Source organism: Sesamum indicum, linkage group LG3 (assembly GCF_026168435.1).
Source record: "Sesamum indicum cultivar Baizhima isolate 11 linkage group LG3, ASM2616843v1, whole genome shotgun sequence".
NCBI lineage: Eukaryota > Viridiplantae > Streptophyta > Magnoliopsida > Lamiales > Pedaliaceae > Sesamum > Sesamum indicum.
Window position 1 is genome coordinate 3918809 of NC_142659.1, and position 25662 is coordinate 3944470.

The 25662-nt window shown below is 36.7% G+C and overlaps 5 protein-coding genes across 5 annotated transcripts; 3 read left to right on the forward strand and 2 right to left on the reverse strand.

Moving 5' to 3' along the window:
- The first annotated feature begins 6644 nt into the window (after nt 1-6644).
- Nucleotides 6645-8986, forward strand: LOC105157192 (U-box domain-containing protein 19). The gene has a single exon (XM_011073527.3). It carries the CDS (start codon nt 6725-6727, stop codon nt 8774-8776), a length of 2052 nt encoding a protein of 683 aa, XP_011071829.2. The 5' UTR covers nt 6645-6724; the 3' UTR covers nt 8777-8986.
- A 384-nt stretch (nt 8987-9370) lies between these two features.
- LOC105157193 (protein DELETION OF SUV3 SUPPRESSOR 1(I)-like) lies at nt 9371-11388 on the forward strand. The gene is made up of 3 exons (XM_011073528.3): nt 9371-9528; nt 9730-9826; nt 11068-11388. The coding sequence occupies exons 2-3, from the start codon at nt 9733-9735 to the stop codon at nt 11208-11210; spliced, it is 237 nt and encodes a 78-aa protein (XP_011071830.1). The 5' UTR covers nt 9371-9528; nt 9730-9732; the 3' UTR covers nt 11211-11388.
- Nucleotides 11389-14745: 3357 nt separating this feature from the next.
- Nucleotides 14746-16422, reverse strand: LOC105157194 (UDP-glycosyltransferase 90A1). The gene has a single exon (XM_011073529.3). It carries the CDS (start codon nt 16313-16315, stop codon nt 14840-14842), a length of 1476 nt encoding a protein of 491 aa, XP_011071831.2. The 5' UTR covers nt 16316-16422; the 3' UTR covers nt 14746-14839.
- Nucleotides 16423-18034: 1612 nt separating this feature from the next.
- LOC148788597 (uncharacterized) lies at nt 18035-21018 on the forward strand. Its single transcript, XM_088879109.1, has 4 exons — nt 18035-19177; nt 19369-19659; nt 19743-19929; nt 20417-21018. Exons 1-4 carry the CDS (start codon nt 18035-18037, stop codon nt 21016-21018), a joined length of 2223 nt encoding a protein of 740 aa, XP_088735235.1.
- A 3197-nt stretch (nt 21019-24215) lies between these two features.
- Nucleotides 24216-24632, reverse strand: LOC148788598 (uncharacterized). The gene has a single exon (XM_088879110.1). The coding sequence runs from the start codon at nt 24630-24632 to the stop codon at nt 24216-24218; it is 417 nt and encodes a 138-aa protein (XP_088735236.1).
- Between the last annotated feature and the right edge of the window lie 1030 nt (nt 24633-25662).

The following is a 25662-nucleotide window of genomic DNA, read 5'->3' on the forward strand; positions in this document are numbered from 1 at the left end:
TTTTTTTTTAATTAATGGGTTTTCTAATCATTAATTAATAATAAATTTAATATTGCAGAATTGATAACAATCGTATTATGTGATTTTATTTGAAGTAACGATGCTAATCGATTTTTTTTTAAATAATTGTTATTAGACTGTATGTTTTAAAATAATAATTAAAATTTTATATTTTTTTATTAAAAATACATTCTAATAATAAACAAATAAATAAATATTTTCCATGGGATTCCAAGTACATACTCACCAGTATTAGGATAAGATAAGATAATATATGGGAAAATGGTCCATATCACATCACTAATACATCAACAGCTCAAAATAATCCACGTACCCTCATCGTGCGGTTATGCCGAAGCTCGTTAATCTTCAGTTCATACGTAATTAAACACCTATAAATATTCCAAAACGCGCTGTGATTGATTGTCACGACGTCGTTCGTCCACGTAAACCCCTCTTCCATTACAACTCACACACCATGACGTTGATATGATTTGCCAATATTCACATCCTCTCTTTCATCACTCTCTCTCTCTCTCTCTCTATATATATATATATATAAATTACTCGCATCACGAGGTGTTTGCGTCAATCTTAAAAAAGTATTTTTGAGGTGTTTGGAATATTAGCGTCTGTTTTTAAAATTATTACGAAAAGCGTTTTTAGGTAAAAAGTTAGAAGTATTTTGGAGAGTGCTTAAAGCTGCTTTAACTTTTTTTTAAATAAATTCAAATTTACTTTTTACTAATTTACGCTCATTGTAATAATTTTAATTCAATTTTACTATTTTTTTAATTTATTTTTAAAATTTCATATTCAAAGTTTATATTGAAATTTTTAATAATTCGAATAATTTAATAATAAAGTTTACACTTTTCACATATTAAACATTTTATAGTTTTTATATTTTATTTGTTATATGATCTAATTATATTATTCTTTTACCATTAAAAATATAAATTAAATGGCTATGATTAATTAATAAAATAATTTTTTTGCATTCATGCAAAATTTAATTATTGTGTATGAATCAATAATTATATTACTTAGTGGAGTATTATTAAATAAGCATTCACTTTTTTTTAATACTTTTAAAAAATTAAAAATAAAATATATTACTCAAAATAAAATATATTATTTCTTATGAAGAATAATTATTATTGACAAGCAACAAATTCATATATAATAAAAAAAATAGTATCATTTTAACAAATGGGACAAAATGGTCTTAAACAATTAAATTTGTTTTAAAAGTGAATTTTCCTTAAATACTATTCAATTTAGATTTTGTTTGTTTTTTTACTTTTTTTACAAATACTATTCACTTTTGATTCAGCTGCAATTGTCAACTTTTTCTACAAAAATTATTTTTTTAAAAGCAAAAAGTTTTTGCAAATACTCCCAATAAATATCATATATTTATCATGTAATTAATTATTTTTTTAAAATTATACACAAATAATTATATAATCAATATATTATACTCACCGTATAATTAATTTAGATATCAAACTAGTTTTCAATTATTTTGGTGTGCTTCTTGCTTGCTGTACGTATGTAACTATTAATTTTTTTATTATTAATGATTCATATTGGAGTCCAGTAGCACCACAATGATCGAAGGATCTTTATAAACATTCTAAGAACAATGGAGGACTAACCTGCAAAATATGTGTTAGAATTTCGATGCTTAAATCAGTAAATGAATTGCCAACAATAAAAAAAGAAATACTTGAAATAAGAATATGGGCTGATAGTTTGATAAAATACTGAAATACATGTGTAAATATGTGAGTGGAGTACACAAATACGCAAGAATCTTGCTGTCAATTGAGAGTAAAGAGTGTGTGAGAGCAAATGGCACAACTTACCTCTATGGTTGTTTTACCTGCCATTGACAGGGCAATTGCTGCAAATCTAAGTAAATTTGTTAGAGATTTTTCAGTATAATGTCTCCCAAAATATCAAGAACGTGTTTGGGTGCATCCCTGTTGTTTGCTTAATTTTATGTTGTATTTTGCTTACTTTTGGGCTTGTCAAATTAATATAAATATATGAATTATGAACTTGGTACTTTGCTCACGAGCCAACAAGGCCAACCCCCCTAGGTTGCACAGTAAGGGCCTACGTCCTTCGTTTTGGGGCTTCGGGAAAAATGTTGAGAGGGTATTAGTGACAATTTCGTATACTTTTTTTTGTCACTGATTATATCTAGTGAAAATATTTACCTAAACATTATCCCTATTAAAAATAATTTATGCAACTTTGGCCAATGAGGCCTAGTTCAGTTGGGGAAGCTAAGCCCCCATAATTTGAGATTTCATGGTTTCGAACTCCACTAGGTGCGTGGGATGTTGTCTGCTGTATAGCAGAAGTTGGTCTACTGCATAGTAGGAATTATTGTCTACTGTAATAGTAGGTGTTATTGAGCAGGATATGATTATTGTAATAGTTTTTGTTAGATATTGATGTCGAGTACTTCATATATTTATAATTAGTGATAATTTCAATATTATTATTTAATTGTTTCACTGATATTCTCTTTCCTTGAAATGAAATTAACAATAATTTTATAAAAGAGTATTTGATTTAAAAGAAATTACCAAAAAAAAAAAAATTGTATCATACATCATCTTAGAATAGTAAAACATCCCATAGTTTATATTATTTTTTTAGGTGGATAAATTTTTTTACTCTAAATTAATTTGTGAAAATTCTAGATTTGTTAACAAGTCATTTTCGTCTTAAATTTTGGTCGTTGGACTTGTGCTGCTGACTGGACTTCTTACCTCAATTTTGTGGGCATACGGCACTCGAATAAATAGTGATGTAGTGTCCCTTTGGAATTTTTTTTTTCACTAAAAAAATAAAAATTATATAATTGTATCAATATCTCAATTAATAAAAAATTTAATTACATATTAATTCGATCAATACATAAATATAACTTAAAACAATAAAATAAATTACAGTAAACTCATATAATTTATTGTAATTGGCATGCATTAGTTTTTAATTGTAACGACATGTAATCTAACTGTGGATATCAATTCATATTGGAATCCATAGGTTAGATTGAGGGTAAAAATGATGGTGTCATTTTCTATAAATCGCAATATAAAAATAGAACCGTCTTATCCTAAAAGGAGGCGTAGTACCCGGTGCATGGTTATATTGGACGTATAATTTCTTCAAAACAAATAAAAATATTATGTGATGTAGTTGGTATCCTGTTTGGACAAAGAGTTGTTATGATACAACTAAGTTTTCTATTTTAATTTTTGTTAAAACAATATTTGTAATTTGTTGTTGTTCTCATTTCGATCTAACGTGTTTGTTTTGCGAATTGGTTTTCAGAACTATTTATATTATTATCTGATTGATTTCAAAACTAACTACGATTGATTGATTTTTTTTCTAACATAAAATGAGACAAAAACCCATATAAAGTGATAAAATTGCTCCGTCGGTATTATTTTATAGCGTGAATAGTAATTTATCCTCCTGTGATATTAAAAATGAGCACATTACCTCCTATGAAAAAAATATAGCAATTTACCTCTCTATACTTTTTAAAATGGAATAATTTACCTCCTTATATAGGGAGGTAGATTGCTTCATTTTAAAAATCATAGGGGGATAAATTGTTGTATGTTAAAAAATATAGGGAGGTAAATCGCTATTTATTTTTTCACAAGGGGGTAATTTACTCATTTTGCGATATCACAACAGGGTTGCTTGTATTTTTTCCTTATTTCATATTTAGAGGGTACCCTTTTCTTAAAAAGAATCGGGGAAAAAAAAATGAAACAATTTCATAATTTTATAAACACGAGATTATTTTATGATAATTATCCCTACTACGATAAAGAAATATTAGTTCGATATATACGGAATATTCGACAAATTTAATGACATAACAGTCCAAAATATATTTTTTAAGAAATTAGGAGAAAACCAGATAATATTGCTTGAAGCAATAGAATTGCTTTCTAATAAAGGCAAAAAACTGCATCATGTCGTACTACAAGGGAAGGAACATAACATATATCATTGACTTGTCTGCATGCGTACCGACTCCAGTTTGACCAATACTCTGAATTATCGATACGTTAGCTCAATTGATAAAATTGAAGTGCTACGATTTTAAAATTATGGGTTGAAAATCCCATCAATTTGTATGGAGATGTATTCTATTTTAATAGTAGGTGTTGTTATGCTTTAACAGCAGTTGTTGATGAGATATATGTATTTAATATTTATGGTTAGTATACGATTGTTATGATTGTCGGTTGTTGTTATATAAATACAAATATTTGATATTAATAATTGTAATCGATTAAAAATAATGTAAATTATGAAAATTCGCTCTCAAATCACGAACGGATCTAACCAATAGAATCGTTGCCCGTCAAAAACAGACGGCCAGTATCTTCGGCAATGCCCACAATTATCGAAATCTGTGAAGCCCTTTGGTGTTCTATTGAAAAATAGTTCTTATTGTGTTATATATTTGACTAAGAGAATGTAACAATTGATGTGCGACGTGAATCTGTGTATAATTTATTCACAACAGAGTCACAGTAGCCCACTTGATATAAGATGTTCTTGATACAGTCGTTTTAAACTTTGATAATAAGAATAAAATATGGTAAATTATAACGAGCTCCTCAAAGATTTGCCATAATTACAAATACTCCCCCCATTATTTCAAAAATTATAAATGCTCCCATAGAATTAACGACCGACTAACAAATACACTACTGCCAGAAGGGAGTATTTATTAGACGATTATTAATTTTAAAAAATATTTGTAACTCTGCAAATAAAAAAGAACCCGTTATATTTTACCCATCAATAATGTGAGGGCATTGATTGCATCTAAAGCTAAACAATCCTGATGAAGAGATGCAGCATTCACAAGTCAATTGGTGCATGAACTAAGCCAAACACGACTTAGAATATTATTCTTAATCCCATGATTAATCCTCAACCATGTGAAGATTTAGCAATAAACACGTGTAAATTCTCCGAGATCAGAAGAAAGCACACGTAATTATATAATGATTAATAATTATTAATCAAACTTAGCCCAAAAATCAAACTCTTTGTCACTTTCGGCAGTAATCTTAATTGCCTCAAATCGTTTCTGAAAGAACAGGTTTTTGTCTAATCAGTCTCCACGTGTACGCGTCCGTTGCTAAATAATTCCAATACAGTATTTGCAACGACAAATTTTGTAGTGCGCTACTGGAGGACATGTTTGGCGCAAAATAACGGGCTTTTCAAAAATTTATTATAATTATATGACAAATTACAACGACCTCTCCTAAAATTTAACATAATTATAAATATCCTCTATTATAAATGTCTCATTGATATTTGATGTAATTATATAATTTTTGAATGAAGGCGTAAATTGTCGACTATGCACTTAATGCATTTTTTTTAAGAAAAAAATAAAAATTCATAACAAAATCGAACGATGTGGATGAAAAAATTTAAAAAATTATATAAAAAATAATTCACTCCATTAATAAAAAAAATCAAAACATTTTTAGAAAATAAATAAAATTACAAATTTTAATCCAAAAGAGCGTCTTAGTTAGTTCATCACAAAAAATGGATGAAAACCTAACGGGGATTAACAGAATAAGCTAATTGTCAGATGACCACCAAAATCAGGACGGTATTAGTATTTTTCTAAACAACGAGAGGCATTCGTAAATATGTCAAACCTTAGAGGATGTCATTGTAATTTATCCTCTAATTATTCAAAAAACTATAAACGTTCCTCTGGTTTTAACAGTCATCTAACAAATACTCCATCGTTATAGAGGGTATTTGTAAGACGATAGTTAATTTAATGAGGCACTTGTAATTTTTCAAATAACGAAAAGTATTTGTAATAACGATAAATCTTAAGACAACCTATTATAATTTACCATGTTTTTTAACTCGATACGCGAATTTTTGAACATCACATAATTTTGCTTCCAACAATAAGATTTTAATATCGGAATTAAGATTAGGGTCCCATAAGTAAGTATGACGTCAAACGTTCAAGTTTCAACAGACGGGTTGATATTATTTATCGCATTTTATATGAATATATTGTAATTTATTGTTATGTTTAGTTTATATGTATTGCAATTTCTTCTACTTGAATTATAATCTATATAAGTAGGTAGGTTGAGTCAAACCCTTTGATCAATGAATTAAAATCTCAAAATGGGAAAATCGAATGCTACCTATGTGCATATATAGGACGTAAAAAATGTCAAAATTTGTACATGACAATATTGTCATTTTCACTTTATTACGGTATTGTCATATTCTAATAAACCATAATTCGGATAATATGAAATCATTTTTTAAAATATTATGACTGATATGATTCGGTCAAATTTAATTTGAATAAATTTTTATTCTAATGTACCAACCAAACACAGCCTTTAAGGGCTTTCGACATGACAAGATCCAAGAAACATCATCGCCCACTTCATTTCGCACACGTGTCCGACGAACGTGTCTAGTATCTTCCCAGGACAAGTATCAATCATTTCACTCATAGATTTCCGCCACGTGTCACAAAAATATCCTGCGGTTAAACCCCCCGCATATATTTTCACCAACTGAAATTCAAATACTCCCATTTTTCAGTTGCCTCAACTCTGAAGGGAAAGACAGTGACAAAACCCAAACCAATCTTCTTCTGCTGCAAATGATCCAGAAATTTGACCGGAATGATCGCCGGATTCTGAAATTTCCGGCGGTTCATCCCTGTGAAGGCATATCTCCGGCGACCCTTCTGGAGTCTTTGATCGCACTTTCACAGGTTATATGCAATTACCAGTTCAGGTTCTTCGCGACGCAAAGACGGAAAGCCCGCGAAACGATTCGACAAATTTTGATTCTTTTGATGTTTTTCGAGGAGGTTAGGGACCATGGCCTGAGTTTACCGGACTCGGTTATTCTTTGCTTGTCGGAGCTCCACCTCACGTTTCAGAAGATTCAGTTCTTGCTGGAGGATTGCGCCCGGGAAGGGGGGAGGATCTTGATTCTGATGAAATCCCATTTCGTGGCGACTCAATTCCGGTCTCTGATTCGGGCTGTTGCTACTGCCCTGGATGTTCTTCCGTTGAGTTCGATTGAAGTTTCGTCTGAAACTAAAGAGCTGGTGGAGATGCTGACCAAGCAGGCGAGGAAGGCGAAAATGGAGATTGATCCGGCAGACGAAACAGCGATGAAGAGAGTGATTTTAGTTCTGAACCAGTTCGAGAACAGGTTTGAGCCGGACCCGTTTATGATCAGGAGGATTCTTGGCCATCTGGATATCAAAACATGGGCTGAGTGTCACAGGGAGATCAGGTTCTTGGATGAGGAGATTCGGGCCGAGTATTTGGATGGAAATGAGAGAGAGGTGCCTTTGTTGAGCAGTTTGCTTGGGTTGTTGAGCTACTGCAGAGCAGTTCTGTTTGAGGATTGTGATTTTGGAGTTATTGATCGGTCAGAAGGGAGAAACAGTAACTTTGAAGTGCTTACTTGCTTGAATCCTGAAGATTTTCGTTGCCCGATATCCCTGGAGTTGATGACTGATCCAGTGACGGTATCGACAGGGCAGACATATGACCGTGTGTCGATACAGAAATGGCTGAGATCGGGGAATTTGGTGTGTCCCAAAACAGGAGAGAAGCTCACAAGCACAGAAATGGTGCCTAACACAAGCCTTAAGAAGCTTATTCAACAGTTTTGTGCAGAATATGGGATTTCACTTGCGAAATCGAGCAAGAAAAATCATGATATTTCCCGGACGATTTTACCGGGAAGTCCTGCCAATGCACAAGCTATCAGATTTCTATCTGAATTTCTCACCTTGAGCCTTGGATACGGGGCGGATTATCAGAAGAACAAGGCAGCCTACGAAATTCGGCTGCTGGCCAAGTCGAATTTGTTCAACAGGTCCTGTTTGATCGAGTCAGGTGCCATTCCACCACTCCTGGAATTGCTTGCTTCAACTGATCCAGGAACACAAGAAAATGCGATTTCTGCTCTCTTGAAGCTATCGAAGCAGCCAAGGGGGCAGAAAGCAATAATCGAAAATGGGGGCTTGAGTTCAATTCTAGCAGTGCTTCAAAACGGCATGAGGTTAGAATCCAGGCAAATCGCAGCAGCCACCGTCTTTTACCTCTCCTCAGTTCATGAACACCGCAAGATGATTGGAGAAAACGGCAAAACCATCCCTGCCTTGTTAGAGTTGATCAAAGAAGGGACACCCTGTGGGAAGAAAAACTCGGTGGTGGCTCTTTTCGCTTTACTTTTCTACCACAGAAACCGACAGAGGGCCATAGCAGCCGGAGCAGTGCCAGCACTATTAGGCCTATTGGAGTCGTCTGACAGAGTGGAGCTCAAGACTGATGTGTTAGCCGTTCTGTCCACATTGGCAGATAGCGTTGATGGATCAATGGAAATTCTGCAGGCTTCAGCTCTGCCCTTAATCCTGAGGTTGCTGCAATCGATAGACAGCCGTGCTGGAAAAGAACACTGTGTTTCAATCCTACATTCTCTGTGCCTCAACTGTGGAGCAGACGTTGTGTCCATTTTAGCAACGGACACCTCTCTTATGTCCACACTGTATTCACTTTTGACTGAAGGGACATCACATGCTGGCAGAAAAGCGCGATCCCTCATCAAAATCCTGCAGAAATTTTGTGAAATGAGGTCGTCTCGTCTGGTCAAGGAGGTCCATCAAGAACAATTTGTCAATGTGTGGTGAAGTTTTCAAGCACTTTAGTTGCATTTCACGTGTAAATACATCGAACACACAGGATGTTTGTGTCGAACATTTATAGCTTGTAGGTTGATTGCTCAGATACATTAGCTCGATTTTTTGGGAGCTAAGTAGCCTCATTGGTGAGGAATAGATACACGTCTGTACCAATTCTTTGTTGTAATAAAACAGTGTGATAAGTAATATGTTTGGTTATCCAAGATTGCACCTTTGTGATAGTAATAATATTGATTCTTCCATTACAGTTCATGAGATCATGTTTGATCCTATGCTGTTGGCTGACTGTATTATTTACTTCAAAACTTTGATAATTTCAGCATGAAATTTAGTCGAAATATATCCTTTCTTTGATAGAATAACGTAAGAGACGTGCTCGAAATTTTGAGAAGGGATGGAAACGATCGATCGAACATAGTTGGAATTGGTCTAAGAGCTACAATGGAAGCAATGTTGATGGGATCTCCAAATTTTCAGTGATTTTTGTAGGCACAAATTGGCCATATGGTTCAAACTGCTAATAAGTTGCCAATGTTGGGGAGTGAAGTGCTATTTCTATGTTCTTAAGGGGGTAGTGTGAAATTTGGCAGAAATTGCTCAAACGCACTAAACGACGTCGTGGAGCGGGGATTTAGCAGGTTTTTAATTTTTATACCCTCGTTGTTCCAGAATGATCGACACATTTTTCTCCCGAAAACTTGCGCGAGGAATTCGGATTCTTCTTTGCTGAAAAAATCTCTGTAAGTTGATTGTACTCTAAATCTGATGTTCTTGTTGTCTATACATGTAATTGACAAACACGCACAAAATGGTAACGGTAGGCTAGGGTTTTAGGTTTTGGAGTAGATTTTTGCTATTTGTGCATTTTATTCCGTGTAGTTGCGTATGCTTTTGTATATATGTAATTTTCTTGAATATTTTGTTGGTCTTGGTGGTTGCAGACAATGGCGACCGAACAACCAAAGCCCGCTACTGAGGAAGTGAAGATGGATCTATTTGAAGACGATGATGAGTTCGAGGAGTTTGAGATTGATCAAGGTGGTTCTTTTCTTTCTTTTGTTTTTGGGCCAAAATATATACAATGGAGAAAAAATTGTATGCTTTTGAATCTTGCATGTCATTTCATTGAGTAAAAGGAGTTGTTGTGATTAATGGAGACTGTTCTTCTGTTATTATTTTGTTCATTGTCTTCTTGCTACGTTTTCTTGTTTGAGCTTGCAATGATGATGATGATGGAAGATTGTGTTGGGTTCTATTGAACAACTTTTGTTTTGCTTTGTATAAATAGTTTTGAAATTTTCCTTCCCTGTTTTCTTTTTGTTCAATAACAATGGAAAAGTTTTCTTGCTGTAATGGTGTTTCCTATGGAACGAATAGCGAAGAAATGGAGTTCGAGCTGAAGTAGAAGTGTTTTAGAAGTTATAAAGCTCTTATTGATGGTATTATACTTGGATGACTTCCCACCATTTCTTTGAACACAAAGTATTTTGCTATATTGGGAGGTGATTGTTAGTTGTCCTTTTATGCATGTGATCCGGTGGGTTGAGGTTACATTTGCCACGCTTAATTCAATTCCAAACTGAGATCATATGATGCAAGAAAAGCTAGTTGCATCAGTAACTCTAACTCCTGATTGGTAAATGATTCAACTGCTATGCTATTTTGTGGGGAAATAGCACTTCTTGTGCCGTAATTTAGGGCCTTTCCACTTTTGGTCCTATTGATTCGGGATTCTCACTTTTAGCCCCATAAGGGCCGTAACTTCAAAATATAGCACTTTTTGTCCCATGACACATTCCGTTATATATTTCAACGGAAAATAGCAAGTGGCTGTTAGAGTCTCTACACTTTTGGTCCGATATGTTACGGGATTCTCACTCTTAGTCCCATTACTTTCAAAAAGTAGCAATTTTTTGTCCCATGCACTTAATTGCCATGTGGCATTTCTGTTAAACATCTAACGGAAAGATGTCATGGGACCAAAAGTGCTACTTTTTAAAGTTATGGTACCAAAACTGAAAATCCTGTGACCAATGGGATTAAAAGTGGAAATGCCCCAAGTTATTAAACGAAAAATGTTATTTCCCCTTATTTTGTTCTTGTCTTGTTCTGATTGGACTATTCCCCCCCCCCCCCCCCCCCCCCAACTTCTCTCCGGTTGAGTTTATTTTAAGACGATATGTTAATTATTTTTCAACTTGTCTTAGAACCTACTTATAGTACTCCATATTTTTGCACTCCTCTAACATTTTCGTTTTACACGTACGTGAAATCTGTAGAGTGGGATGACAAAGAAGGCAAGGAAATAACTCAGCAATGGGAAGATGACTGGGATGATGATGATGTGAACGACGATTTCTCCCTGCAGCTGAGGAGGGAATTGGAGAGCAACCCTGAGAAGAGTGAGGCTAAATCTACATGATTGAATTGCTGTGAGCTATGTTTCCACCTGTGATACTTTGATATAAAACTTTAGCTACTATTAGCACATCCTTTATTCTACCGAATCAATGTTATGATCTAAAGATTCTAAACAGGGTCTTGTTGTTCCCAAGTTGATGCAGTTACTATGTTTCTAATCTCTGAAATTTTTTACTCCATATGCTTTTGTAAATTGTTTGCTTCCTGTTGGACACCCACACCAACACCCACCCACACGTATATATCACATGTCTGAGATGTGAAAGACTTGGGAATTTTAAAGAATGGATGCTCGGTACTTTTGCAGTGGCATAAGCTGTGGTATGTTTGTGTCTTCGGCCCGATTATGGGTGCCTACTTAATTGGTTGCTCAAGTGTTGGTGTTTGGGCCCGATTACGGGTGCGTACTTAATTGGTTGCTCACGTCTTGGTGTTTGCTACCGGCATGTGATTATGGATCATAACTCCATGAAAGCTAAAGTGAAGAAGGAAAAAAGAAAAATTCTTGACATACTAAACAGTTGGGGGAAATAGAACTTCCGTTTTGTGGTTTTAAGTCATACTGAAACTTTAAAATCATGTAAAAGAAGGTTTCAATGCCATGAATGGATTCTGTAGAATGAGTCTGACAATTGACAAGAATGGCATTAAATTGCTATGTTGAGGAGAGGGGCATTATTGGTGCTGTAGGGGCTTCATAGCATATTCATTCATAGGCAAAGAAGTTATAAACTTCTCAGCAAGTGGCCGCTCCAAGTTGTCTTCATTCATGCTAAGGTCAAAAGGCTTGATTGTGCTGTGGACTTTGCTGCCGCCTCAAGGATTGAAATGGATTGAAATGGACAACTACACTAAGTTTGCAATTTCTAAAAACCTGTTAAGTGCAAGAATATTTTTAAAATACGTATATATATATATATATATATATGCGTGTGTGTGCGGGATTAAATTTTGTAATATTTGTACAAGGAACAAGGAGTTTTATAATTATGTAATACTCAAGAGATGGAAAGACGTAATTCGTTTTATTTAAACTCAAAAGACGTAATTCATTGAATTTTGTAGATACAATTTAGAGAGCCCATCTACAAGTGGGATGGTTTGAGTCAATACCCAATTCATTGCCATCCTTATAATAACGATCTTTTGAGATCCAAATTTGTTCATAGATAAATGAAGTTGAACTTGTTGCCGTCCCTAGTCTACTATGAGGTGAACCACGAGTACCTTGATAAGATCACTAGCATTTTAATGCAGTCTAGATACCATTATATACCCGCAAACTGCTTCATAAATAGGAAAAAAAAGAAAAAGAAAACAAGAATCCCGTTATTCGTAAGATAATTAAAATTTTAGTTTGAACCTTTAAATATATATATATATATATATATATGTGTGTGTGTATGGAATAATTACATTCACTTGCTCTGATTTGGTGTAACTACATAAAATTTTTTGTGGTTTAGAAAATTATATTTAGCACCCTTGATATTTGCTTCTGTTTAATAAATAAATCCCTTCATTAGTATAAATTCACCAAATTTGCTGATATTAACAAAAAAAAAAAATTAAATAAAAATTGATATTTACCATCTCTTGATTTATTACTGACTTGTTGCCGGTCAAATAATTTTTTTCCAACTAAATTATTCTTATAATGGTGAAGATATACATGTGCACATGCATTAACGCGTGAAGATGTATGAGAGTAATTTAGTTAAAAGAATATACAGTTAAATTCATTTGACTCTCTATGATATGAGAAAATATCGAAAAACCCCTTGTGATTTAAATATAAAAAAATCACCCATATATTATGAATAATGACTCATACCACTCCCTGGTCAACTTAAATCTATTTTTTCAGAGACAATTACTAAAATGCCCGTTCTGGTCAACCTGGACCTATTAAAATATGCCTACAATATATAAAACTTATTTAGAAAAAATTTTATATGGAAAAGATATATCTTCAAAATCATTTATATTAAATTTTATATAGAAAAATTATTCTTTTAGTCCGTTAAATATGCTCAATATTTAACTTTATTTTATATCATAGAAGGTGTAATTGATACTTTAATTTTCACAGGAATTTTTTAAACATTTATGAAATCATAGGGGTTCTTGGATTTTTCCTAAACATATATATTTAACCTGCAATAAATCAGTAATAAGCCAATCGGAGGTAAATATAATTTTTTTTTAATTTTTTATTAATATCAACAAATTCAGTTAATTTTAATTGTTAAAAAACTTAATTATTTGTTAAACGAAAATACACATCAAGATATTAGATATAATTTTTCAAACTATAAATAATTTACATTTAATTACATTAAATTTTTTAAAAAAAATTTAATTATCTCTATATATATGTTTCTTCTAAAAAAAAAAGAAAAAGGTTGTAGAATCGCCTTCTTGGGGTTATATAAACATCGAGAATTCTACCCATCCTTCTTTGGGTACCCAAATGTACGTCATCGAACATGAATGTATAGAATTCTCCGTACAACTGATACATGCAACCTTGACATCATCAAATAATACAGTTCTTTTTATATATAGTTTTGGAGAAGCGCAGCCATTGAGATGTGTGCCGGTACGAGGAACGGGGCGCAACTTTCAGGACTAAGTTGCTAACAGAGCGGCAGGCAATCGACGCAGTGTGGAAGACTGCAACCTTCCTGCGACTCGTGAGCTGCTTCCATACGCCTTGCTAAATCCAAAGTTTCCGTCATTTTTTTGATAATCGTACATCAATCACATGATAAATATAATCACAATATAAATAATTTAATTTGAACCGTACAGCTTCGGACAAAAAAAATATTTTTCGAGGTTCAAAGTAAAATCCTTTTTATGAGACAATTAATGACTCCAGGTCAATCAATCGAACTTACAAATGATACGATAGTTAGTGCAAAATACGTTGTGCAGGTAGATGATTGAATATTTTTTAAAAAAATACCCTAACAACTACCTCATTTAACAGTTCATTGTAGGGGGAATTTATTAAAATATTTGTAATTTCAGGTGGAATATCTATAAATTTTTATATAACCAGAGAATATTTGTAATTAAATAAATTTTACTGAAAATTCTTGTAATTTGCTCTTTTTTAAAAATATAAGGGGCATGTGTCATTCAATTATATACTTAACGCACAAAACATTAAATATCAGTTGGATAAGTTTTTCTTTTTTTCTTTTTTTAATTCCGACTCCATAACAACAAAAGACAATATAATTGATTTCAAAATTAGAGAATATAAGACACTCCGAAAAATAATAATTCAAATTGAATTTAGTCAAATTTGAACCAATTATATAACAAGTATAATATATTTATAATATAATATGCATATAATGTAAAAAACATAATTAAAATGTCAGGACCACGGATCCTAACAAATATGTGGGCATTTACTAAATATGAATATCCACATTTTGTATTTAATATAATAAGTTAACTCGATAAGTGTAAGTATTTTCTATTTTATTTAATTTTAGGAATCGCATATGGTATGTAAAATGTTTTGACTAATATATAATTTATGTAAATTTTATTCATATAACATTTATATATTCAACAAAATGTAAAATATAATGTTATTTAGATATTTGTATTCTAAAACTGTGCATGTTGCCTCTTGTGATCGGAATCGAAACGCTGCCCGTCAGGACAACACGCTGCACTCCCGCCCGAGGAAAATGTCTGTCTTTTCCGGGCAACCTCATCAATCAGCATATCCAACGTGCGAGTCGATGAACCGCCTTCTTTCACGGCATCGCACGCAGCGTCGCGGTACTCCTCCACCTTCTTCCGCACCTCCGCTCCTTTCTCAACCCCCATCATCAGCTCTCTCACCTTTCTCTCCACCTCCTCCGCAGCCACAAATCCCCGGACGGATCCGCTCCTCGGCATGATCCTCAGCCCCACGCAAGCTTCCTCCGCCACAAATCTTGCATTCAAATGCTGCTCCGCCATGAACGGCAGCGCAAGAATGGGTACGCCGGCGCATATGCTCTCCATCACTGAGTTCCATCCGCAGTGGCTGAGAAACCCTTTTACTCCTTCGTGCCGGAGGATTTGTTGCTGATCGACCCAGTCTTTCACCACGATTCCTCTACTCTTCACCCTCTCTTCAAATTTCTGCAAGAATTCCAACCCTTTGGGCTTCAAAGTCCACAAGAAACTCACCTGAGATTGTTCCAATCCCGCAGCAATTTCTTGCAGTTGCTCCGCTGACACTTCTGCTTGAGTCCCGAAAGCAACGTACAAAACGGGTTCACCCTCAGCCAATTTTCCGTCCAGGAATTGTGTGTAACTCGGCTTTTCCAGGGCCTGTGTCGGCGCCGCCGCCTCCATGCAGAGTGGGCCAACACACAGAGCTTTTGGGCCAATTTTCTTGTTCCAATAATCAGCGTAACATTGTTCCAGCTCGTAGAAGCTGTTCACGATTATCCCGTGGCTCATCGCCGCCGCAGCCATCTGTTCCGCCATGAACTCCACATACGGGCCCGACGGCTCGATATCATTATACGGTGGGTCGAAGTCATTTCTTGTCAGCGTGAGCCCTGGAAAATCAGGCATGGAAAAGGGCTCATCCGGCGAATTCGTTCCTGCATGAGGCCTTTCCGTGACCAAGATCTGGTACATAGTAAATGAAAAATTTCCAATCCCGAAGAAAACAAACCTCGGAACATCAAATTTTTTAGCAGATTTTAGAGTCCACCCGAGAAACCCGTCAGAAATTATGCAGGAAACAGGAGGGGTAAGGGATTCGAGGGCCTGTTCGAAGCTTTCTTGCATGAGTTTCGTGGATTGGACAAAAGGGAGAAAACAGGCCATGGATGGCAATTTGTGAGTGTTCTCTACGCCGGGAGGGATGCCCTCTATGTTCTGAGGGAAAGGGAGTTCGATAACTGAGACATCGGTGTCCTGGAGACATGCATGGATTGGAGGGGAGTTTCCAGAGGTGGTGAAGATGGTGACGGCGGCGGATCGGCGGTGGAGGAGTCGGGCGAGGTAGAGGATAGGGATGGTGTGGCCTTGAGACATGAAAGGGAAGATGACAAAGTGTGGGCTTGGAAGAGAACCCATCCTATTTTTCTTGCTCGATCGGTTTAATTTGCTTAGTGCGAGTGTCCTCTTTTATAGGTATAACAGACAGAAAATTCTAACAGAGACCGGTGGCCTGTTTGGTCTGCCGGTGGCCTTACCAATTGTCATTAATGACCATTGCAATAAGTGGAGTGGTGAGTGGCGGTGAGATGAGAGACGTAGTATCTTTTATTTTATTTAATATTAAACATATGATATATATAATTAATTTATGTCATATATATTACTTAAAAAAATATTATATATAATGTCTGTATATTGAATGAAATAAAAAAATTCAATTTGAGACGAGGAACTAAATAATATGCAAGCTACATCTTTATTGCAAATTGATTTTGCACCTCATATATATATTGCAATTTGTATTAATGGAAATTGTGGATGGAAGAATATGATGTTTTACGGGTACAAAAAAAACACATGGAATTTTCTATTCTATATTTTTTTTTTATTTTTTATTTTATTTTACTATATATATCCACATATATAAAAATTACATTGATTATTTTATTTAAAATAAATTATATATATGGTGTATATATATATATACTAATTAGAATAAAGTTTGTAATTTGATTTAAAATAGGAAATTCAATTCCAACTATAAGATTTCATTCAAATTTTAGTTATAGTGCACGGAAATCACGATTTTCTTCTAAAATTGAACAAACATAATAATAATTGACATCCAATATCTAGAAAATGACCCCTAAAAAAAGTACACTCAGTAATAAATGCTAGGGCGGAAACTACGAGTCGCACTTGACCATATATTCAAGAAGATTTTAATACGTATCTAGATGTGACCAATATTATTTGGGATGAGAAGAAATCTGCTGCTGCATTGAATACGATAAGTCTGTGTTTTGCTACCAAGAGTCTGAGAAGTAACAGCAAGAATCACAAGTTGGGCAGCGGTTTTTGATTTTGAATTGCTGTGCTGTTTCAGCCAGGCCGCGATTCCAAACTAATTGCTATAGCAGAAGATTCTGTGTTTGAAAATCCAAGAACTTGAGGAATTTCGAAATAAGGGTTTTGCATGGGAGACGCGGCGCTGGGGAGGAAGACGACAGAAATTGGCTCCTCTCCGGATACAGACGATTGCTTTAGTAATATTGGGGATGGAGGTCGGATTCCTATGGATAAAAGAAAAGTCTTGATGATGGGGGGGAGGGGGGGGATAAATCGTATCTAGGGTTTGGCCAAACGAACCCTAGCGATGACAATGAAGAAGGTGATGCAAACCAGTCGCTGGCTGAATTCAATATTGAGGAGTTCTTGAATCTGGCGTACAGAGTGGTTGATGGTGACTATGCGTCCATGGATGCACTGAAAAAATTGCAGGTGCGGCGGGAAGCCAAATTTGGCCGATGTGGTTTGAGACAAGAGGTTGTGGCGCCGGTTATGCATCAACAGCCAAGGAAAATGCTGGTGCCAATGTCTATGACCGGAAAAATACATATCCCACCAGAAAAGAGGGTTGCAGTGCCTGAACATGCGAAAGATGTTACTGCAGCATAGTATGGAGACAAGCAGCAGGTTCCGGCTGGTTGCTCGCAGACTGTTTCGACGAAAGGCCGTACAGATGGGCCAGCGGCCAGGTTAGCGAGCAATTTGTTCGATCAGCGAAGGCGGTGCGTTGACGATGATAATCGGGCTGAATTTCATGTGGATTAGTGTGCTGACGTGGAGGCTGACATGGCGAGTAATGGGAAGGATGAGGTGGACAGCATGGGTTCGAACAATGCGATAAATGCTGCTGTCCAGTTGGAGAAACGGGTGCATGATGTGGATAAAGTTCATGAGATGGCATACAAACAAGCCCCTAAGGTACAATTTGGCCCCATCGGATTATTTATTGACAATATTCCGTTGCATGCATGTCCTGAGCCTGTTGTGGATGATAAAATAGCTGATGCTTTTAATAATTCCTCCCGAAAAACTTTATCGTATATTGCTCCGATGGTACAAAATGGTGAGATCATTGTATGTCAGACACTAGATTCTATCCAGAAGGGTTCTCGACGATGGAGATCTACGGCTGTGGGATATTTCCTTGGGAAACGGCCTTGCTTTCATTACTTGAAGGAATACGCCAAATTTGTATGGCCAGCTTTGCGTGAGGTCAATACGACTGCAAATGGGTTCTTTTTCTTCCAATTCAAAACGGTTATTGACATGGAAAATGTTATTGAAAGGGGACCGTGGTTGTTCCAAGGACAACCTATTGTCCTGCAAAAGTGGGAACCGGGTATGGTGATGAGAAAGCTCAAGCATACGCAAGTTCCTGTTTGGATCCGATTACGTCATCTTCCAATGGAACTACGGACTGAGGAAGGGCTTAGCACGGTGGCTAGTGGTGTGAGGAAACCGTCGTATCCGGACGCCATTACGAGAGCATGCACGAGACTGAATTTTGCTCGTGTGTGTATGATGCTTGATATCAGCTCTAAACTGCTAAAACATATTATCATGATGAGTCCTGATGAAGATGGAGGAGAATCTCACTGTAAGATCGACATTGAGTATGAGTGGTTGTTGCGAAAGTGTACCAGTTGTATGACGTTAGGTCATAGTGCCAAAGAGTGTGAGGTGAAGAAAGTGGTCCAATCTATCAAGCCTCCGGTAACTGTCTATGTACTAAAATTGGGTCCTGCTCGAGACGGTTGTGAGAAGGGAACTAACCAGTCAGCTTATAGCGAGCAAGTTGAAAATCGAGACATACTAACGAAGGAGACGGGGCTGAGTCGAGTGGATAAGGCTAAGGCCATTGTTACCTATAATGCTTTTGATGATTTACACTTGATTGATGAAGCAGATGAAGCTCTTGGGGGTCCTAAAGCATGCAGCCCCTTATGCCTTGAACCATGTTGAGTGTTGGCATATGGAATGTTCGCGGCGTGAACAAGCGGGACCACCAACTAGCTGTTAGAGATCTAGTTGCAGAGTTCAGGTTACACTTATTTGGTCTTATTGAAACTCGTGTTCAGTTGAATAATATTGCTCGTATTCAGTCTTTCTTAATGCCTTAGTGGAAATGGTTTGTGGATTATGCAACTGTTGGTAACCGTATTCGGTTGGCATGGGATGATAGCTTTATTGATGTTGATGTGCTGTCGTTGGGATCTCAATTTATCCATGCTCGTATTACATTTAGAGCCTCGCATAATCCTATTATCATTACTATTATTTATGGTGCTAATGAGGTGCCTTCTAGGAGGGATCTTTGGGGTACCTTGGAGGCTCTAGTGCTAAATTGTGTTGATATCCCATGGATGGTTGGAGGGGATTTCAACGCAGTAGAGATCTTACTGAAGTTTGTGGTACGTCGGGCGATATAAGGATGGCGATGGAAGAATTTAATTCCTGTATTCAGAATAGTGGACTCTTACCATTGCTTATGCAGGGTGAATGGTTTATTTGGCATAACTACAGTGCTAGCCCACGCAACCTTTGGAAGCGGCTGGATAGGATCCTCACGAATGATATTTGGATGTTGAGATATCCGACGCTGTCCTATACATGCCTCACCCCCCGTACGTCTAATCATTCACCCTTGGTGATTTTCGGGGACTCTCAGAGGCAGTTTGAAGGTATGTTTCGATGTGATAACTACCTTACGCTCCCACCGTCTTTTATCTCACGAGTGCAGCAGATTTGACAGCATGAGATAGTTGGTATACCTATGTATGCGGTCACTCGAAAGTTGAAAGCCTTGAAATCTATTTTCTGTGAATTAAGAAGGGAGAAAGGGAACCTTTCACATAACATCCAGCTTGCAAAAGGTTTTTTGACATGGCGCAAAATCTGGTAAGTTTGAACAGACATGATGAGTTTTACATATATTTAGAGCATTGTTGTCGATTAGTGTATGCAAAATCAATCAAGTTGGAACATAATATGTTACAACAGAGGGCAAAGATGCAGTGGATGAAGGAAGGAGACCAGTGCACACGTGTATTCTTTCACAAGATTGCACATCGACGTGCAGTGAAGAGGGTGTTATAGATTAACGATGGTCATGGATTCACCCAGACCGATCCTGATGCGGTGAGTGAGGAGTTTGTCTCCTATTATCAGTCCTTACTTGGTGGAAATTGACAACGGAAGTGCTGGATCTGCGGTTTTTGAGGTCTTGGGCACGACATCTTTTGGATGAGGACGAAGCCGCGCACCTTATCAAGCTCTTCACGACTGAGGATGTGAAACTGACGATGTTTGATATAACAGAGGACAAAGCTCCAGGGCCGGATGGCTATTCGTCGGGATTTTGTAAAGGTGCATGGACAGTCGTGGGTGATGAAGTCACTAGAGCTCTCTTGGATTTCTTTGCTATGGGGAAACTTTTAAAGCATGTCAATTGTACACTCTTGGTGGTTATTCCCAAGGTACACTCTCCTATTACAATAGCTAACTTTCATCCCATTTCTTGTTGCAATGTGATTTATAAGGTTATTGCTAAACTACTGGTCCAACGTTTGAGTGTGGTCTTAGGCAAGCTTGTTAGTCCTTGTCAGGCGGCTTTCATACCTGATAGGAGTATCGGGGATAACATCATGATGGCACAAGAGTTATTCACCGGATATAATCAGAAGCGATTACCTCCACAGTGTGCCTTGAAAGTGGACATACGTAAAGCATATGATACTGTGGAGTGGGATTTCCTCCTTGCCACACTTTAATTATTCGGGTTCTCGGTCATATTTATGAGATGGATTGAAGAGTGTATTACAACACCATCATTCTCGGTGGGCTTGAATGGGAAGGCACACGATTTTTTTGTGGGCTCAAGAGGGCTTCGCAAAGGTGATCCTCTATCTCCATACCTCTTTTTCCTTGTTATGGAAGTGATGCACTTGGTCTTCCTCCAAATTATTGAGCAAGATGGACGCTTCCAATTTCATTGGAAATGTGAATCCTCCAATATCTTCCAACTGAGTTTCGCCGATGATGTTATTTTATTCAGTCGAGCAGCGGTGGACACTATACGTGTATTCAAGGACAGACTGGATCGATTTGGTGATTGGTCGGGGCTTTGGTTGAATGCGCAAAAAAGTCATCTCATACTGTCCCGAGCGGCTCAAGGAATGAAAGAGGAGCTGCTGACGATGCTTGAGTTACAGGAGGGACAATTGCCGATGAGGTATTTATGACTCCCCTCAATATCATCTAGACTTTCGATATCTGATTGCCTACCCTTGCTGAATAAAATTAAGTCTTGTATTGCTGGATGGGAGGGGTTGGCTTTAACATATGCAGGACGAATGCAAATTATTAAATCTGTGCTTTCGTCCCTTAGTATTTATTGGTATTCGGCTTTCATTCTCCCAAAAACTATCATTAATGAAATTGAAAAATGCTTAAGAAAGTTCCTATGAAAAGGCACAGGGAGTAGTGGGTATGCAAAAGTTGCTTGGAGGAAGGTGTGTAAACCGAAAGATGAGGGGGGGGGTCAAGGATTGAAAGACATTGGGACGATGAATCGGGCCCTCATGTGTAAAAAATTATGCGATGTTATTCGTTGTGACAGGACATCCATTTGGATGGAATGGTTACACCAAGGACGACTTCGGGACTCCTCTATTTGGACTATATCTGAAAATAAAGGCTCATGGCATTGGAAGAAATTTATACGGTTAAGGGCATGGCTGCGATCGGAGGTTGTTTACCGCATCGGTAATGGGTGTGATTTTTATTTATGGAGGACCCTTGGCACCATCTAGGCCCTCTTATTCAGAGAGTTCCCCATGGACCTATTGTTACGGGATTGCAGGAATCCACTAGGTTATGGGCTATCATTCACGAGGGTCAGTGGCAATGGCCTTGTATCACTGACTTCGAATGTCTGGAGATCTTGCAGGTACTACCTATCATTTACAGAGGTAATGACCGAATTTTGTGGCGGTTCTCGGGCAATATTGTCACCATACAAGTCCTCTATCGCTTATTTTGATCCCCCGGGTCCAAAAGTAGGTTGATATTCACTACTTTCTGGACCTCTAAAAATTCCTCGCCACGTGTTCATTCTCTAGCTCGCTATTCAGGAAAAGCTTGCTACAATAGACAAGCAATTGTTATCACATTTAGGAGGATGCGTCCTATGTACTGAGGACAACTTGGAGACACAAACGCATTTGTTCTTTCATTGTCAGTATAGTAGATGTTGTTTGACTATTATCAGGCGAACTATTCGATTTCTCTGGCCTAACAGACAGTGGCGGATGGATATTGAATGGGCTTCTAGGAAGTGGAGGGGCAAACACATTATTAACATGGCATACCGTGCGCTACTTGGGGCATGCGTTTGTCACATTTGGAGGGAACGCAACATGAGACGGTTCGAGCACACTTCGAGGTCGTCGGCTACGTTAGCTAGCTTAATCATAGAGGATGTTAGACTACGGATTATTAGCAAAAATCTTCCTAGCTCTGTTAGCTCTAGTGCACTTTATACATTATGGCGTATTCCTTGGCCTATCGAGTGAAACATACAAGCACTGTTGTATTATACCTCCTTTTCCCGTTTATGAAATTTACCTTTCCCAAAAAAGAAAAAATAAATGCTAGGGCGTAGCCGGTCCTGTCGAGTCCTAGCGGCCGATGGGATTGGGCTTTAGCCTAGAGTTATTAAAAATATTTGCGAAAACTTCTGCTTTTAAATAAATAATATTTTTGAGAAAAGTTGAAAGTTGTAGCAAAGATAATGTTTGTATAAAAAGTAAAAGAATAGATAAAAAAATTAAATTAGATAGTATTTAAAAAAAAAATTACTTATAAAACAAACTTAATTGCTGAAAAACTATTTTGTCCACCTACGTTAAAAAGATACTATTGTATGTCATATTTTTCTTTTGTTGTTTGTCGATAATAATTATTTTTTCATAAAACATAATAAATTTTATTTTGATCAAGTATTTATTATATTCAAATTTTTGGAAATGTTATTCATAACAAAAGGAATGTTTAATTTAAAAATTCTTCCACTAAATAATATAATTTTGATTCATCCGTAATAATTAAACTTGTATGAATAAAAAAATTATTTTATTAATTAATCATAGTAATTTAATTAATAATAGATATTTAATTTATATTTTTTTATGATAAATGAATAATATAATTAGATAACATAGCAAATAAAATATAAAAATTATAAAATATTTAATATGTGAAAGTGTAAATTTGGTTATTGTTAAATTATTCAAATTATTTCAAAATTTTAATATCAACTTTAAATATAAAAATTTTACATTAAATTAAAAATGATAGAGTTGAATTACGATTATTATAATGAGGTAAATAACTAAAAATAAAGTTGAATTTATTTACAAAAAACCAAATCAGCTAGAAGCACTCCCCAAAGTGTTTCTACTTTTTGACCTAAAAGTGTTTTTTTTTTTTTTTATAAATGTAAGTTTAATTAATAAAATAAGATCGTACAGTACAACAGTGCTCAACTGGTGATTTCTCCCTCGACAGGCCAAGGGATACGCCATAATCTATATAACGCACATGAACTAACAGAATGAGATAAATTAACACTAATAATTCTCTATTTAATATCTTCCACAATAATGGTGGCTATGATATTCGGTGGTCGCTCCGTATGCTCAAAGTGTCTCAAATTTCGTTACCTCCAAATGTGGTAAATGCAAGCAGTGAGGAGTGTACGATAAGCCAAGTTAATGATATGTTTTCCTCTCAATTTCCTTGCAGCCCACTTAACGTCTCGTGACCACTCTCTATTAGGCCATTCAAACCGAACAATCCGCCGAATCGCTGTCAGGCGTGTTTTGGCATAACGGCATCGAAAGAATAGATGAGTATGTGTTTCCATTGCGCCCTTATCACATAATATACAGGCGCCTAGGTATGTTAGTCATGGTTTATCAGTTGTGGATAGTTTCCCCAAAATCGCAAGCCATAGGATGAAGTTATGCCTGGGGATCTTCAAGGAACCCGAGAGTAGTGAAGACCAACCTACCTTGGGTCCCGGTGGGTCCAATAGCCTATAAAGAGATGCAATTGTAGGTCGTCCCGTCTCAAATAGCCAAATAATGCAATCTGCCTCGCCATGAATTATTGGCAACGCATGCAAAATCTCCAAGCACTCAATTTCCATAATGAGAGGCCAATGCCATTGCCCCTCTATAATAACACTGGTGAGCTTGTCCGCCGTCCGAAACCCAAACAGACGTGGACCTTGTGGGAATCTCTTAATAAGGGGATCAAGGTGATGCCATGGATCATGCCACATATAAAATGAATTTCCATCACCAATCTGATAGTCCACCATCGATCGAAGCAAGGGGCATAGACGAAGGAGTTTCCTCCAGCCCCACGAATCCCCATTGTCAATGACCGTCCATACAGATTTATCACGTAGCCGCCCGTTATATAACCATTCTACTCAAATTGATGTTCTATCACATCGAATAACATCACACAACTTCTTGCTCATCAAGGCACGGTTTAAAGTGGCGATGTCCCGTAGGTCCTGACCCCCTCCGACACCGGCCTACAGACATCCCTCCATGCTACTTTGACATATCCACCGATCCTTGTGCCCTTCCACAGAAAAGCTCTCAGACTCTTCTCAATCTCCCCTATAACACCTTTAAGTAGGATGAATGTAGAAGCCCAATATATACTTAACGCCATAAGGACAGATTTAATAATCTGCACCTTCCAAGCATACGATAATCTCATTCCTTCTCAACCTTTAATGCGTTGATCAATTTTCAATAATAAAGGCTGGCAGTCTATTGACGATAATCTAGAGGAAAGTAGAGGAAGTCGCAAGTACCTCATTGGAAGATGCCCTTCCTGGAAGCCGAGCATCTCTAACAACTGCTCTCGTATCTCTTGTGTAGATCGAGAGATGATAAGATAACTCTTATGCACATTAAGCCAGAGACCTAACCAGGAGGCGACTAGGTCCAACCCCTGCTTAAAGACCCCTATAGAGTCCATATCAGCTTTGCAGAATAGCAACAGATCATCTGCAAATTCAAGCTGAAATAATCGAGAAGGCTCACATTTCAAATAAAAAGAAAAACGCATGTCCTGATCAATCATCTGTAGAAGAATCAAATGCAGAACCTACATTACGAGAACGAACATATATGGCGATAAAGGGTCCCCCTGCCGTAGCCTCTCGATCCCGTAAAGAAACCATGAGGTTTTCCATTCAGCCCGACGAAAAATGAGGGTGTCGTGACACATTCCTCTATCCACCTAATGGACGTAGTGGGGAATCCAAATAGGTGTAACACTACAAGTAGAAAATCCCATTCTACCGTGTTATAAGCTTTTCGGATATCCAC